Genomic DNA, 17,773 nt, shown 5'->3' on the forward strand with positions numbered 1-17,773 from the left:
ACATATACACTTTGCGTTAAAGAGGCCTACATCGTTGACATGCTATAAATGAAAATCTTAAATCCAAACTCTTATTGAGCAGTAATGTCGCCATAGTCATGGCCAATTTTTTTTTTTTTTCACAAGGCATTTTGCTTTTGCGCAAGCAACTTTTTATAGTCCTGTCTGAAGATAACTGATACATAATGTGAATATGAAAATTCTTGTTTTTGTATGAACTTATCTTTCAAAACAAAATCTGTAGTGTTGTTTAAATACATAACTGGTTTGTACTTTTGACCTTTAAGAGAAATAAAAATCCATATGCTCACATTTGCTGAATACCTTACATGTATCACTATAATGGCATATACGCACCTGTTTTCACATTTCAAATACCATAGTATTTTTAAAACTACATTGGTGTATCATATCGGTAGCGTCGTCATTGCACCATAATGTCGCCTCAGTATTTTTTGTGATTTTAGGACTTTTATTTTGACGTGCGTTTTCCCAGTGTCCTACCGCGCAGGAAGTGCTTCGAACAAGAAAAGCGGAAGTTGTTGTTGATGGACCAACTTGTGATCTAATGTAAGCATTCTCACGGCCAATTTATACTTAATGTGTTTAATTAGTAGTGTGGTACAAATACAGTGTCTTTAATCTCGCCGATACGACTAACGTTAGTTGTGTACACTGGGTGAGTTGTTTACTAGTAGTGATGTTGTTATCTTAGCGTTCTGTTCATGCGCCTTATCTAGGCCTTTGTGCCAGACAGCCTGAGAGTAGACAGCATGTTTTGTGTGATGTGGATTAAATATTTAATATTGAATATTGTATATTTAGTCTAGATAATGTACAAACGAACAAGTCAACAGTATCTGGTTACTTCTATAATACTCTGTAAGTAACATAAACTGTGTAGGGTGTTATTAAAGTATTTGGCGCCCCACATATTTAACATGACAGCACTGTACTGTAGGCTAATAGTAAAGAAATCATTACGACTATTGAATATTGCTATAAATTATATTATATACGATGCCGAAGGCTGCATTTGAATTGATAATGCATTTAATTAAAAAAAAGTTTATTATTATTATTATTATTTTTTTTTTAAGTTTTACGTTTTTTGGTCTTTTATTTAAAATTAGAGTTTCATGTAAATACGAATATACATGCATTTAAGTGCCATGGTGTTGCCATGTAATACTATCACTTTACCTTGGTGCCTTTACAGTACTTTTGATCAAATATGTATGTATCTGTTATTGTGTTGTATTGTATATGTATTAATGTGCCGTGTTACTTAATGGTACTTCATGGTATTTTAGAGAATATTATTACGATGCAAAACATGGTGTTACCACAAAAAAACATAACAATATCATGGGATTTTCATGTTAAACTGCTTTAACAAACTTTTTTTGTGCCGGTTTTTCAAAGGAAAATTGGATTGGATCACCTTGATCCAGATACGCACCTTTTCAGATTTCCAAATCTGGATTACTAGTGCTTTACGGAGCCCCTAAAGGGACATGGTGATAGGGGAAACAAAAAAGCCAATGTTTTGCATTTTGCATTGCATTTTCACAAACAACTACTTTGGACTAGTACGGGGGTGGCGAACTCCGGTCCTGGAGAGCCGCAGCCCTGCAGAGTTCAGCTCCAACCCTAACTAAAACTCACCTGCCTGGTGCTTTCTAGTAACCCATCAGACCTTGATTAACTTGTTCAGGTGCGTTTGATTAGGGTTGAAGCAAAACTATGCAGGGCTGCGGCTCTCCAGGACCGACGTTCGCCACCCCTGGACTAGTAGATCTCTGATGTTTGTGCCAGTATAGTTTACAATCAGTTTTTTTAAAACGTTTAAAAGTTTTTTACAAACTTTGAATAAAATATAATATTTTTGTTTGATATTGGCAGAGATTTGGGGGTATATTACAATATTAAAATAATGTTAAAATGAAATAAAAAGTTTTAAAGTTTTATTACATTTTTGTTCCTGAAATGCACCTTTCTGCTGGGATCAGAACAATCCCTTTTTTTTTTTTTTTTTTTTATAATTAAAAGTATCCCAATCTTACTAAAACGTTTTGAACAACACAAACTGGGGATTTAATCCAGATCAAAACAAGATTGGATTTTCTGATCTAATTCAGAATACGTTTTGTCTTTTAAACAACCCATTTTCAAGATTTCATCCAATCCGTGGCCAAAATCCCATCAGATTTCTTTTGAACAAATGGCCCCTGGATCAAGTTTTGCATTTCCAGGAAGAATTATAAATGCTTTGACGAAATGGAAATATTAGCAATTTTTTTATTTTTGGTGTTGATTGACATATCAGGCTTTAAAATGTGTAAAGTTTCAAAAACTAAATGTTTGGCATGCCTCAATGTCTGAAATTGTGTACACAACTTAAATTACGTCCTTTTGCGATGCAGTTCAGGCTGAATTAAATGCAGAAAAGTTGAATATACATAAAACTGCTGCCCCACAAACACCTGAAATTTGTCGTAAGTTACGGTCAGTTTATCCTGTAATGACAGTAATGCAGATACTTAAATAATAAAATGTAAAATTAAAATAAATATTTTTAAATAAAAAAAAAAACTCAAAAAGTGGTTACATATTTCATTTAAAATATTTATCTTATTATCTGCATTTCTTTTTAAAAATGTTATAAAATGTAATTTATTCCTGTGATGCAAAGGTGAATTTTCAGCATCATTACTCCAGTCCTTGGTGTCACATGGTCATTCAGAAATCATTCTGATATGCTGATTTGCTGCTCAAGAAACATTTCTTCTTATCAATGTTGAAAACATTTGTGCTGCTGCTTATTTTTTAAGAAACAAGGAATAATAACAAGTAGAAATTGTTTGTTATTTAAAATTAAATTACTTATACAATTATTTGTATTATATTCGCAGGTGCCCGTGTGGATCTGTGATCTGCATCCGTCTACAGTCTGAGCTTTTCTCCTTCTCGCACTATTACTCTGAACACTTGTACGACCCCATCTCTCTCCGTCTCCCACATGAGCGCAGCATTCTATTCCCGCCGGGCCGAGCGCCATGCCTGACCGGGATAGCACCTACCTGGCAGGTGGCGGTGGGGGTGGCAGTGGGACCGGAGTGGGCACTGGGGTCGGGGACGAGGGAGGGGCCGGGACAGGTGGAGAGGGTAGAGTGTCTGGGGCTGGCGGGTCAGCGGGCTGCGCGGGGGGTAACGGAGGTCCCGGGGCCATGGGAGGCGGCGGAGCGTTAGGAAACGGTGCCTTTGGCTCCGGTTTGGGACTAGACGGCGTTTGCCGGGACTTTTTGCGAAACGTGTGCAAGCGCGGCAAGCGCTGCCGTTTCCGCCATCCGGACTTCAATGAGGTTCCTGACTTGGGTGTGCAAAAGAACGAGTTCATCTTTTGCCACGACCATCAGAACAAAGAATGCGTTCGTACAAATTGCAGATTCGTGCACGGCTCGAAGGAAGACGAGGACTATTATAAGAAAACCGGAGAGCTTCCGCTTCGGCTCAGAGGGAAGGTGGCGGCCGGATTGGGATTGTCTCCAACCGACCTCCCGTTGAGCCGTGGAGAGGTGCCTATTTGCAGAGATTACTTGAAAGGAGAGTGCCAGCGGGGCAACAAGTGCAAATTCCGGCATGTCAGGAAGGATTATGAATACGAGGCCCCGTCCCGGGGCGGAGTCGGATGCATGATGGGCGTCACCGGTGGCGTTAGCGGGATGGTTACCGCCAGCGGCGGTGGAGCAGGCGGTGTTGGCGGAGCCTGCGGCGGCATGTCTGGCCTCGTTGGCGGTGGTGTCGGTAACTATATGGGAATGGGATGTCCCAGTATGGGCGGTTGCAGAGACCAGGTCTTGTCAGGTGGAGGTGGAGGCTCAATAAGCAGCTGCATGTCGATAGGGACAACTGGTCATCGGCGCTACGACAGGGGCCCCTGCTCTGTCTACGACCCTTTGTTTGAGAATGGCATGTTTGAAGCGGGGCCGGTGGAGCCGCCTGTCGATCATACGGCTCTCCAGCTGAAGAGACGGCGTTTAGAAGGGCTGCGGTTGACCGATGCGACCGGCGGTGGACATTATGACCTAGGGGTTCAGACCACCCTGTCGACTCGACCGTTAGAGTACAGGTTACTAGAAGAGGAAAACGCTCTACTGAGGAAGAGAGTGGAGGAGCTTAAGAAACAGGTGAACAGATGTTATATGATACAACAGATGATATAGTCCACATAAGCTGCTAAAAAACTGCCTTAGCTCTCCGGTCGTGTTCTGGTCAAATGTGACCCTGGATCACAAAACCACTCGTAAGGGTCAGTTTTTCAAAATTGAGATTTATGCATCATCTGAAAGCTGAATAAATAAGCTTTCCACTGATGTATGGTTTTGTTGATGTATTGTTAGGATAGGACAATATTTGGTCGGGATACAACTGTTTGAAAACCTGGAATCTGAGGGTGCAAAAAAATCTAAATATTGAGAAAATTGTCTTTAAATTTGTCCAAATGAAGTTCTTAACAGTGTATATAACTAATCAAAAATTAAGTTTTTATATATTTACAGTAGGAATTTTACAAAATATCTTCATGGAACATGATCTTTATTTAATTTCCTAATGGTTTTTGCCATAAAAGAAAAATCTAAAATTTTGACCCATACAATGTATTTTTGGCTATTGCTACAAATATACCCCAGCGACTTAAGACTGGTTTTGAGGTCCAGGGTCACAAATGTGGCGCTTCAAGGTGCATTGTGCCTGATTTGTTGCAAAAGACCAGAAACACAAATAAGTTGGGAAACGTTTCACATGGCATCAAGCCTAGTGTGAATGAATTTTGAAAACTACAGTAGAGGAGAATATTTTTTGCCAAAGGACTGTTCCTTTTTTTTTTTTTTTTTTTTTGCAGTTTTATTTTAGCATTATTTATTTATAGATGATTATAGTATGCATTAATATTTTAAATGAGCTTTTAATTTGACATTTTCAGTTGTAAAGTTTGTTTGTTTTAGTAGTTTACATTTTTATTAGTTTATTTCCGTTTTAGTAATTTTAGTACTTAAATATAAAACTAAAAACTAATATCAGTTGTTTTAAATGCTATGGGAAAATTTAGGCATTATAACATAATGTGCATTATGAAAAATTAGTACTCAGGTTGAAATTTTTTAATGAGATTTTGATTTTGATGAATGATAGATTAAAGTAATTATATGTAAAAACTGGGCATTAATTATTAAATATTAAATATTAACTGACTCAAATATATATGGAAGCCCGTTTTCTGCTACTGAATAAAAAAAAAATAAATAAATAAACTCAAACATAAACTCTCAATTATGAGAAAAAAAGTCACAATTGCAACATAAACTGGAAATTCTGAGGAAAAAAAGTCACAATATGATAAACTCGCAATTCTAAGAAAAAAATCTCAGTTGCAAAATACAAACTTGCAATTCTGACAAAAAAGTCACAATTGCAAGATATAAATTCACAATTCTAAGAAAAAATGTCACAATTGTGAGATAAACTCGCAGTTCTAAGAATAAAATATTACAATTGCAAAATACAAACTCGCAATTCTGAGAAAAAAGTCATAACTGCAATTTAAATTCACAATTCTAAGAAAAAAGGTCACAATTGTGAGTTATGAACTTGCAATTTAAAGAAAAAAGTCAGAATTGCGAGTCTGTATTACGCAATTCTGAGAAAAAAAGTCAGAATTGATGTAAACTAACAGTTGCGAAAAAAAAGTAATAATTGTGAGATAAAAAGTCGGAAGTACCTTTATTTATTTACTGTTTTCAGTGGTAAAAATGGGCTTCCATAAATATATTTAAAAAATCTCTGAAATAACTGATATGGTACAGATACATAAAGCAACCTTTTTTTTTTTTTTTCATTTTTGTAGTTTGGCAATCCCATCGACTTTTTAAACTCTAGACATTCTGCAATGGATCATCATTTATGTTTCACAGATGACAAAAATAATAAAGATTTTGAATGATTTGAGCTTGAATAAATGATGACAGAGTGTATCTTTGCATTACTTCTTTTTATTGTATTTTAGAAGCATTGTGCATTTGAGGCCCATCCTTTGCATTATAAATCCTGTATGCAAAACATGCAAATCATCTCCAAGTTTTACAAAAGATCAGTTGCAGAATCTTTTTTTTTTAATGTAGGACAACTGCAACAACATCCTAAATGTCTATATTGTGAAGTTCCAAATTCACATATTTCCTCTTTTTCTCCAGGTCTCCAATCTCATAGCCACCAACGAGGTGCTCCTGGAACAGAACGCTCAGTTCCGAAGCCAGGCTAAAGTGATGACGCTCTCCTCCACCCCGGCTCCGTCTGAGCAGAGTCTGGCGCCCCCTGTTGGTTCTGTCAGCTCCTATAACCATGGCATCGCCCAGACACACACCACTCTGAGCAGCGCTGGTCTTCAGCCCCGTCCCGTCACGCAACAAGACCTGGTGGCCCCGGCCGGCGCGCCGACCGCCCCTCAAGCGAACGCGGCGCCTCCTACCGCACCTCCTCCGCATCTGAACCCCGACCCCATCTCTGCCGCCCTCGCTCAGACTATTGCACAGGGAATGGCTCCACCTGTTTCCATGGCCCCCGTTGCGGTTTCGGTGGCACCTGTTGCCGTTTCAATGGCACAACCATTGCCGGGCATCACGATGAGTCATGCGACCACACCGATGGTGACGTATCCCATCGCCAGTCAGAGTATGAGGATCACAACCTTGCCTCATTAGTATGAGGAGGAGTTTTCAGCAATATATATAGGTTTCACTATCCAGGCGAACACCCTTTTGTTTAACTTACCAAAAACACGGTAGGTTTCTCAGGTGAAGGATCTGTTTTCACTGAGGGAACACATTTCTGTATAGACAAAATACAGATCTTCTCTGTGAATATATAAAACATATTGCAGCTGTTCAGTTGCCTTTAAGAGAGCCGGAAAGACTCTTTTGAGATTGTGGACATTTATGAACTCATTTGGAAAGATGTAACTATTCATCTAATCCGTACAGAAGAATTGTGAACTTACTTGTTAGCTGTCAGTTTTAGTTTGACTTGTTTTGTGAATTGCTTTCTGGTGAACTGATTATTGGTCTTTTGCACAAAATTAATCAATCTAAACCAATAGGCATCATTATCAGTTCTTGTAATGATTTAAACACACAAACACACACACACAAAAATCATATGTGGGCATAAAAGTGTTTTATTTCTTTTGGAAACTAAACTGCATTTTTCCGTCTGAATATTGGCCATGTTTCCTTTGGTGAGTATCTTTCTGAAATGTTGATGAAAAATTATATTTCTTATCAAACTAAACATCTTGTATGAGCTTGATCACTCTCTCATGTTTTGTTGACAGTAACATTCATTGTTTGCACTCTCAGGCCTGTTCGCTTATGATCAGGTCACCACAGACGGATATGGGTGTAACTGGATGTGTAAATATTATAGTAAAAAAAAATCATTTTTTCACTTGTGTTTTTTTTGTTTTGTTTTTTTTCCCCTCAGGCCCAATTAAAACAGAGTAGTTAGTTTTACTTAAAAGTTAGATCAGCCTTTTATGTTTTGAATCTGGAAACTGTTACTTTATTTCTCATAATCAGTTCTTATTAATGAACTTTCATCCTGTAGTGTTTGCTTGTGATGTGTTTAAGATAATATATAAGATTTGGGGTCTCTCTGATTAAAAATAGTGATTTACTACAAAGGTTGTCATGCAAATAATACCAGAATCAGAAGTATGTTCAATTTGACCAGTTTTCAAGCTCCTTTCTGTCTTTAATCTGATAATCCACCAGCATTAGGCCTGCAGGACATGAGCACATCTGGATGTTTTGGGTTAGACAAACTATATAGCGTCTATTGACAGCCATTATATGAAATCTAATGTGAATGACTTGCATTAATAGATATTTTGAGCAGTAGGCGGCCAGATGGTATCAGAATACCATGTCTTTAATTTATAACAAGACAGTTTTGCTTAGTAAAATGTATTTTTAAATAGTAACTTAAGATATCTATATTATAGTTTAAACTATATATAGTTGCAGTCATGTATTCAGGAAATGCTGCATTTCTTGTCAAAAAAGTGGAATTTATTTCAGAATTTGGAGCTTATTATAATTGGATGAACAACGAATAAGATAAGATCCCATTAGATAAATTGATTGAATTTTTCTATTTTTATCACTTTTTTAAATTCAAACTAGCCAAACTGCATTATGGATATGTTCACCTTGAATTATGAGTAGTCAAAATTGCATTGTAGATATCTTATACGTTAGCCTTAAATGCATTTCAGAAATCTTGTTTTAGTTTTGGCTAGTCACAATCACAGGTCACAACTGACTTATTTCATTTGTTAAGAAAGGTTTTATATGATGGAAGTTTTATTAGCATTCCTTTAGGATTTGTTACTAGTCAACATGTAATCATAGATATATACCTTAAATTATAACTTATCATTACAGTCAAAAGATTTTGAACAGTAAGATTTTTAATGTTTTTTTTTTATTTTTTATTTTTATAAAGAAGTCTCATCTGATTACCAAGCCTGCATTTATTTGATCCAAAGTACAGGAAAAAAAGTATAATTTTGAAATATTTAACCATTTAAAATCACTGATTTCTGTTTGAATAAGTAATTTATTCCTGTGGTTTTAATGCTGATTTTTTAGCATCACATGAACTATCAGAAATCATTCTAATATTCTGATTTGCTGTTAAAAAATATTACTTTATTATTATTATTATTATTATTATTATTATTATTATGTTGAAAACAGCTGAGTAGAATTTTCTTCAGGTTTCCATAATGAATTGAAAGTTCAGAAGAACAACGTTTATCTGAAAGAGAAATCTTGTAACATTATAAATGTCTTTATCATCACCATTGATCAATTTAAAGCACCCTTGCTAAATAAAACGATTAATTTCTGTAGTTTCTTTCCCAAAAATTATATTGACTCCACGCTTTTGAATGGTATAGTGTAAAATGTTGCAAAAGCCTTTTATTTTAGATAAATGCTGATCTTTTGGATTTTTCTATTCATCAAAGAATCCTGAAAAAAATACTCAATTGTTCTAAATATGGATAATAATAATAAAAAATATTTCTTGAGCAGCAAATCAGCATATTAGAATGATTTCTGAAGGATCATGTGACACTGAAGGCTGGAATAATGATGCTGAAAATTTAACTTTGATCGCAGGAATAAATTACATTTTAAAATGTATTCAAATAGAAAGCAGGTATTTTACATAGTAAAAAAACAAAATCACAATATTACTGCTTTTGCTGTATTTTGGATGAAATAAATGCAGGCTTGGTGAGCAGAAGAGACTAAAAACATGAAAATTTTAGTGCGCCGACATATAGCACAGCTGGACTCGTGGTGACCCGAGTTCGAATCCCGTCTCAAGGTCTTTGCCGATCCCGTTCCCGTTCCCCTCTCTCTGCCCAGTACTTTCCTGTCATCTCTCTACTGTCCTGTCCAAAGGCCCATTAAACTTAGAAAAAAGTCTTACTGTTCAAAAACTGGTGTTCTATATGCAAACAAATACTTAATGAAAAACATATTCCAGATGTCTTGCATTAGTTTTGACTAGTCAAAACTTACATTATCGTTCCATTAGTCAGTAAACTGCTTTACGCGTACTTCAAATCAAATTTTGTCTAGTCAGAACTGACTCAGGAGATGTAAAGATAGAAGCTTGAAAAGAAGAAACTGCCTGCTGCAGCTTCCAACAAAGTTTTCGCCCCTTTTACACTACTGCGTCGTTTTCTGTGGGCGTGGATCTGCCTAAATAACGGTGCGGGCCACGCACTTCAGAGGTTTTCAGGCAGAGACACAGCAAAAAGGAAAAAGGGCGTCATGCCAGAGGGGTAAAAGCGGCGAGGTGGTCGATTTCTCTTTCTCGGGCTTATTGATCCGCAGTGATCGGGCACATCCGATTCATCTGCAGTCCGCGTGCGAATGAAACGCTCGTCTTTCAGTCAACAACATATGTTGAATTTGAGTTGCAAATCGCTGCGTGCAGTCGCTTTGTAATCGTATCTCGACTTTGGAAACATTTGCTTACAAACCAACAGACCATAATGTCGCACGTTGATTCAGGGCCGAAAAATGATTCGGACTCGGAAAAGAAGACCGAACCAGCCCAGCAGAGTTCATCGGGAGAAATGGACGTGCCTAAAACCAAATTATTTGATGCCAAGGCAATCTTATGGACTTTTGGCAAATGTCTCACTGCCTTGTTGCCCGTTTACCTGGCTGGTTACTATCGGATGAGCACTAGTTTAGTGGTGTTTGGGATGATGGTTTACGCAGGATGGAAACACACTCGTGAGGCGAAGGAGGCGAGATTGAGGTCCGCTATACAGTTAGTGAACGACGAACACGAATACATATCCTCCAAATCATTTAGAAGTAGAAGAGACCTGCCTTCTTGGGTAAGAACACACGAAAGTGTGTCTTTTGTTATTCTTGACTAAAATACTCCATTGTTATTAATGCATAACGTCTGAATAAATACACTTTTATTCATGCTATAAGTGAAACAGATCATGTTTCATAATGACAACATTTGCATAGCTACAAACAACCAAAAAAGTGTCTCTGGTTGCGAACGATTTGTTCTTTCGAATCGGTTCATTTGAATGATTCAGATTCGCACGGCGTTCGAAATCATAAACATGAACGTAAGCATAAACGTAAAAATGGCATCTCAGCCGTATTTAACAGAACAACATCTTTTACCACTAGAAAAAAAAATCATAAATTTCTCGCTTGACTTCTCTTTTGAGTAGTGACTCATTTTGAATCATTTTGGAAGCGAATCAATGCGCTGAAATGAATCTGATTCCCCAATGCTGCTAAAGAGTAGGAGTGGTCTGCAGATTTAAAGCACATTTTTCGAGCTGATGGTGGCGCTGTATTGGTGGTATACTGCATACTAGGCCCTGCATACTTGGCATAAGTCCCATCGCCCAAATCATTCTGAAAACATTGTTGCTTTGTCATCTCCTCCACATGTGCCCAGTGGATGCTTCCACAAAAGAGTTTATTCTATATTTGGTAATGTCTCATGGCTATCATGTGGTGAAACAGGCTATGCATGCATGTAGAAGTATAAAGTATATATAAAATATATATAGATAAATTAAAATGCGTTTAAATTAAATTATATTAAACAACATTTGTTTGTTTGTTCAGTTTTAATAGGGATATTTTATCCCAGAGAAATCTAATTCTACACAGCAAATATTATATGTTATTGTTGCGTAAGAAGAAATGATGAAATTGGAGGAAGCACATTCGTGATAGACTAAAGTGGCTGTATGTGCTGTTTTTTCTTCTTTATAACCACATCCTCTGTTGAAGATTGTTGTACACACACTTTAAAGCTCATATACATTGACAGTCTTTGCATTTAAAACTCTGTTATTATTTTTTCTTTATCCTTTCAGGTCAACTTCCCAGACGTAGAGAAGGTGGAATGGCTAAACAAGGTAATTTTGTGTTTAAATTTGTTTACAGAGATGCCACATGTAAAATCATGCATGTAATCCCATGTGTTCCTGACCCGTGCCTTTAAAACCCCACCCAACCCATCCGCTTGACCCTCCCTTATGTCACAACAGCTGCATGTTATCACACACACACACGCGCCTGGTGAACAAAAGCTGCATATGCTATTATTACACATTCATACTTAACCAAACACTAATTCGACCAACATATGTTCCTGCCTTTGAATTAGTGGACAAGTTGCATTCATGTTTTTCCAGGAAATTTAATTTTTAATGTCCTTTAGCATCTCCAACAAATATGCTGCATAAAAGCCTTTAGAAAAAACATTTGCCAGTTAAACAATAAGGTAAAAACATACATTTTTAGCTTTAATGGTTAGTTAAAAATTGGTTTTGGGGTTGAAATGAAGTTTTCTTCAGACAGAAAAAGGCGGAGCATATAGACATAAATAGCATTTGTCCTTCTTTGCAATGAAGCTCAGCCCATTTCAGTAGTAGCCTGATTATAATTGTGCTGCAGCATATCAGTGCATCGTTACAGCACAAATATTTAGGCCCGACGTTCTTTATCAGTGATTCACGAGGCAGACATTTTACTCTGGCATTCATCCCAGCCGAGACTCTACCCTCATTTTCTACCCTCGCACAGTGGTCATGTGGTTTGTGCATGAGTCACAATGCTATTTGTAAAAACTGTGGTTTGCTCATGCTACGAAACAGTTTGAAAAATACCATGGCAACTGGCGCTTTAGCTTCTGTAATCAGTTCTTAAACCTCCGCAAACAACAACAGGTCGCTATAGTAACTAGGTAAACACACATGGCATGGCGTAAACAGCTGCAAGCAGAGCAGAGAATGAACATGAGCTATACGAGCATTAAGGGAACATTCCATTTTAGATTTTTTTCATAATGAGAATGTTACTTTTAAATGTTCTCTGAACATTCTAAAACAGGTAGTAACATTTAAAAAAATGTTACATTAAACGCTAACTGAAAGGTTTCAGAAAAAAAAAAAACATTCAATGAATGATGTATAAATAGTATAAAATAAAAAATAAATAAAACAAACACTATATGACTCTCTCTCTTCCTGTCTGTTTTTCAAGGTTATCCAGCAGGCCTGGCCGTACATTGGTCAGTTTTTGGAAAAGCTGCTGACGGAAACCATTGCTCCATCTATCCGTGGCTCCAGCAGTCATCTGCAGACGCTCAGCTTCACGAAGGTCGACTTCGGTGCCAAGGTCATACATGCACACTCACTCACTGCTACACAGTAATATTCCAATGTAACATTCCTGCACATCTCAATCCACTGCAGTAAACTACTACAATAACGGAGGCTCCATTGCAACTAAAACATGTCAGAACAAGCATTCTTTTTAAATTGAATTCTTTTGAGAACGTTATCAACATCTGATGCCTTATGGCAAGCATCCTGTTCAGACAGGAGTGAAATGTTAATGTTAAATGGATTTTAAAAAAGTATATATATATATAGAATTTTATTTTTTTCATTATAATTGTTAACTTTTTTTATTGTAATTTTGCAGCCGATGAAGGTGGTTGGAGTGAAGGCTCATACAGAAAATGAGAAAGGTCAAATTCTGCTTGACGTTTACATCAGGTGACACATTAAACTTTTTTTTCTACAATTGAGATGTTCTAAAAACATGAGGTCCTGAAATGACCTTTTCTCTTATGAAACGACCTATTGTCTCTTAGGGAGTGATTTAAAAGCCTTGTGTTAGAGCTTAGATCGGGCCCAAAAAATTAAACCCGATCCTACCCGAGCCCGTGCACCTTGTGTCCGAGCCCGACCCGGTCCGACACATTAACTGTAATTATGAGCCCGAGCCCAATTTAAACCCGACTATTTTTTAATACGTGAGCCGTTATAACAGACGTTCTCAACTACAATTCTAAGTTGTTTGAACTACAGAAATTAGTTTAGATTTATCTTAATGAAAAATGCAACAAGGACGAAGCATGTAAACTGCATTGTTTGTTTATTCAGAATGGATCGCAAATAGATCTGAATGAAAAAAAAAAATAGCCTAAAAAAACGTGAACAATGATAAACATAGAAAATGAACAAGTAATTAACTTTGGATGGCATATGTAATAAATATAAGTTTTAGAATATTTTTAAATAAAATAAATATTTTAAAGCCTATTATAAAACGTAGTGCAAAACAGCTTCATGACCCTAAAAACTAGATTTTTAGCAATGATCTAAAACATGCAAAACGAACAAGAAAGAACTTGACCTAGTCTATAGGCATATAACAAAATCAATATAAATCGAATAATTTGAAAACACAACAAATAGGCCTATTTTGATATTTTCAAATGTAGGCATTATTGCAAAAACGCCAGTGGAGGAGACGCTGTCGCGGGAGCTAGAGCGTTGCTGCGCATAACACGCGTTGCAAATTGCTCAACTTTGTAGACTTACACGTGTTGCTCAGGCCGACTTTGCTAAAATATTCGTATAATATTTATAATTATGGCATAGCTCTCCACCCAATTAGGCTAATTAAGTAATGATTTAAAAAAAAAAAAAAAAAAAAACACACACAAATGCTTGATGATGGCCCCGCCCAGCCCGGCCCGGCCCGAAGATAGTGGCAGGAAATATCGGCCCGACCCGGCCCACGGGTCGGGTCGGGTCAAGTCTGGGCTCGGCCTCGGGCAGAGAATATAAACTCTACCTTGTGTTCTCAATATTGTGTCTGTATTTCACAAGCTGACAGAACAAGACCATCAAACTGCAGCCAACTCTGATTAATTCAGCCTGACTGTGTTTATTCAGAGAAAAGAAGAGTGTATGTCTTAGTTTAGTTTTTGTAGGCTGGGACAAATTCAACAAAATTGTTAAGGTTTTTAAAGTACTCAAGATGTCCAATATATTTTATGAAGAGGTAAAAGAAACCTAATGTTTCCTCATTACCGTCTTTTTCCAGTTACGTGGGGGATGTTGAGATAAATGTGGAGGTGAAGAGGTATTTCTGCAAGGCTGGTGTGAAGGGAATACAGGTGAGATTCTGCCCCGTGATGGTAGATTTGATGCAGAATCCAAGCAAAGAAATGAAATGGTTTTGTTTCACTTGCGTTCTTTCTCTCAGCTTCATGGAATGATGCGTGTGATTTTGGAGCCGCTGATCGGTGACGTCCCAATTGTGGGCGCTGTGACCATGTTCTTCATTCAAAGACCTGTAAGTTGTGTTTATAGTAAGACCTGTAGGTTCTATAAATTCTATATATAATAAAGGTTCTTTAGTTGTTCTACATGTGTATATGGTTCTTGAGTAGACTAGATGGTTCTTTGGATGTTAAAATGTTGTTGCATGACATTATAGGTTTTTAAAAAATAGTAGTACAGGGTTTCCCAAACTGGAGTATATAAACTGTAAAATTACCACAAATAATGAATTTTTTAAATAAAAATTGCTAAAATAAAAATTACTAAAAATATTTTATTTGTTTACCTACTTGTCACTTGACTATTAATTAACATCAGAGTACCATAAACATGCAAACTTAATATCTCAAGGAAATATTTTAGGTTAAAGAGGTTTGGCTGACAAAACATTTTGGGAATCACTGAAGCCTGAAAATCGAAGCCTACCTAGGTTCTTTGAAGCACCAATACACGTTTTTCAGTTGCACTTTATTTTACTGTTTGTGCCTTTACATGTACTTACAATGTATTTAAGGAAGTAGTGGGTAGTGTAAAGCAACTGCATGAGTTAAGGTTAGGTTTCGAGGCAGGTTCAGGTTTAGTACCTAGTTATTACCCAGTTATTGTAATTACTATAGTAAGTACATAATATGCAGACCAGGATTGTAAAATAAAGAGCTACCAAATTTTATAAAAAAAAAAAAAAAAAAACACTGAGCTTTACAAGGTTCGGTTACACATTGTTCAAGGTGTCCTTGTTATGGTGTAATTGTATATTTCTTGTACTTACTATATGTGACCCTGGACCACAAAACCAGTCATAAGTAGCACAGGTATATTTGTAGCAATAGCCAACAATACACTGGATGGGTAAAAATTATCGATTGTTCTTTTATGCCAAAAATCATTAGGATATTAAGTAAAGATCATGTTCTATGAAGATATTTAGTAAATTTCCTACGATAAATATATCAAAACTTACATGTTGATTAGTAATATGCATTGCTAAGAACTTCATTTGGACAACTTTAAAGGTAATTTTCTCAATGTTTTTTTTTTTGCACCCTCAGATTCCAGATTTTCAAATAGTTGTACCTCGGCCAAATATTGTTCTATCCTAACAAACCATACATCAATGGAAAGCTTATTTATTCAGCTTTTAGTTAACAAAATTGACCGTTATGACTGGTTTTGTGACCCAGGGTAACATATGGGTAGGGTTAGGATTGGGGTTTGGCTTGGAGTTACTTGCATGTAATTATGCATAATTTATTGTTATTATAATAGTAAGCACATGTAACCTGTGTAACAAGGTATGATATGATAAAGTGTTATCCAAGGTTCATCTTGGTTCCTCTTTCTTTAAGAAGTTATGTAATCTTCTTTAAAGTGTTTATGATGTCATTAGTACTCAGATTGTCAGAATGTTAGATTGTTAGTTTTGTTAGAATCATCCAATTGTCTCCTTTGCCCTTTGCCCTGTTAGAAACTGACCGTTAACTGGACCGGTTTGACCAACCTGCTGGACATTCCGGGACTCAAGTGAGTTTTAGTCATTGTAGACACACAATAACATTCTATTCGGTTCAGTGCATTCACCGTCCTGAGCTAGCTCCAATTCTGGCGTGTTTCTCACTGAATCTATTTATCACTTTCTATCTCTGTTTCTGTTCCTCAGTGTGATGTCAGATACTATGATCATGGATGCGATCGCTTCATTCCTGGTTCTGCCCAATCGTCTCACTGTTCCTCTAGTTGCAGACTTGCCTGTGGCACAGCTGCGATGCCCTTTACCCAGGGTAACGCACACACAGAGACCTTTACAAATGCCCATATACACATTTGCACTGATTTACTAAAGGTTTGCATGTATAAAAGTAGCTATTGCAAGGTTTCCCTGACTGAGGTTTGTGATTAAATTATTAAAATGCAAAATCAATTGTTTTATTTGTTTTCTTGCATGTCATGTCATGGGACTGTTGAATTATTTAAACATTACCTTAAAATCTCAGGGGGACTTAAAGTATTTTAGTTCAAAGGGGTTTGGCTGAAAATAATGAAATGCAATGCATCTGTGCATGTTTATTTCATGAAGGGAGTTGTGCGTATTCACCTGGTGGAGGCTGATGCTCTGGCTTCAAAAGATAACTATGTGAAGGGTGTGATGTCAGGCATGTCTGACCCATACGCCACGCTCAGAGTCGGCCCGCAAACCTTTAAATCTCGCCATCTGGACAACACACTCAATCCCAAATGGGATGAGATGTATGAGGTGGGTGTTACAATGAGATTATAATAACAACAAAAAAGCAACAAGCCATTTGATATCATAATATCAATGTCTGTTGTAAATGTGATAAACATCTTAATCTCATGTATCTGTGTCTTTCACTTCAAATGTAGAATCATTTACGCCACATTACTTGTTGCTGTAGGTGTGTGTTTGGTGTTTCATGCATGCATGTGTGTCTGTCAGGTCATCGTTCATGAGGTGCCTGGTCAGGAGCTAGAGGTGGAAGTGTTTGATAAAGATCCTGATCATGATGATTTCCTGGGCAGGTACCATATCACTGCTTTTCCTCTCTGTCCATCCATCTCTCATTTATTTTTTAAAGAGGTTGTATCTAATGTTTTTAACATTTTTGTTTCCACTGAAGTTCACTTATAATGTTAGTCAAGGCTTGTTGCCGCTAAAAGCAGTTTATTACATTGATTAAATTGTTTCCATAATATATATATAACTCTTTTATTCCAAAACATACTTTTTCCCATTGATATGACCTCTTTTATATAGAACTGTTCCATATTTTTGTCTTCTGAGCATCAGTTATAGTGTCCTACCATAAACTATAAATTACCTTTACCTTTAATTTGTGTTCAGGACAAAATTAGACTTGGGGATTGTGAAGAAATCTAAAATAGTGGATGAGGTGAGAAAATATTTGTATATTCATCGCACTTGTTATTTCCTGTGTGTATGTGTGTGTGTGGTTAACTTGGTTTGGTTTGCAGGTCCATGCATTGATC

The 17,773-nt window shown here is 36.8% G+C and overlaps 2 protein-coding genes across 4 annotated transcripts in view; both read left to right on the forward strand.

Moving 5' to 3' along the window:
- The first annotated feature begins 510 nt into the window (after positions 1–510).
- zc3h10 (zinc finger CCCH-type containing 10) lies at positions 511–7,500 on the forward strand. 2 transcript variants are annotated; one of them, XM_051113391.1, is made up of 3 exons: positions 511–570; positions 2,916–4,190; positions 6,255–7,500. In XM_051113391.1, exons 2-3 carry the CDS (start codon positions 3,060–3,062, stop codon positions 6,759–6,761), a joined length of 1,638 nt encoding a protein of 545 aa, XP_050969348.1. In that variant the 5' UTR covers positions 511–570; positions 2,916–3,059; the 3' UTR covers positions 6,762–7,500. The 2 variants fall into 2 exon arrangements, with proteins under 2 accessions (XP_050969348.1, XP_050969346.1); XM_051113389.1 differs by having other exon boundaries at positions 525–679.
- A 2,324-nt stretch (positions 7,501–9,824) lies between these two features.
- Positions 9,825–17,773, forward strand: part of esyt1b (extended synaptotagmin-like protein 1b) — a 31,572-nt gene continuing 23,623 nt past the window's right edge. Inside the window, exons 1-11 of one of the 2 annotated variants that reach the window (XM_051113560.1) lie at positions 9,825–10,483; positions 11,501–11,542; positions 12,672–12,806; positions 13,116–13,189; positions 14,529–14,601; positions 14,691–14,780; positions 16,233–16,288; positions 16,425–16,545; positions 16,842–17,018; positions 17,223–17,305; positions 17,628–17,676. In XM_051113560.1, the coding sequence (XP_050969517.1) occupies positions 10,130–10,483; positions 11,501–11,542; positions 12,672–12,806; positions 13,116–13,189; positions 14,529–14,601; positions 14,691–14,780; positions 16,233–16,288; positions 16,425–16,545; positions 16,842–17,018; positions 17,223–17,305; positions 17,628–17,676 (1,254 nt within the window). In that variant the 5' untranslated portion in view covers positions 9,825–10,129. The remainder of the gene's footprint in view (positions 10,484–11,500; positions 11,543–12,671; positions 12,807–13,115; positions 13,190–14,528; positions 14,602–14,690; positions 14,781–16,232; positions 16,289–16,424; positions 16,546–16,841; positions 17,019–17,222; positions 17,306–17,627; positions 17,677–17,773) is intronic. The other variant, XM_051113559.1, reaches the window with a different exon arrangement.

Source organism: Labeo rohita, chromosome 6 (genome assembly GCF_022985175.1).
Source record: "Labeo rohita strain BAU-BD-2019 chromosome 6, IGBB_LRoh.1.0, whole genome shotgun sequence".
NCBI classification, from domain to species: Eukaryota; Metazoa; Chordata; class Actinopteri; order Cypriniformes; family Cyprinidae; genus Labeo; species Labeo rohita.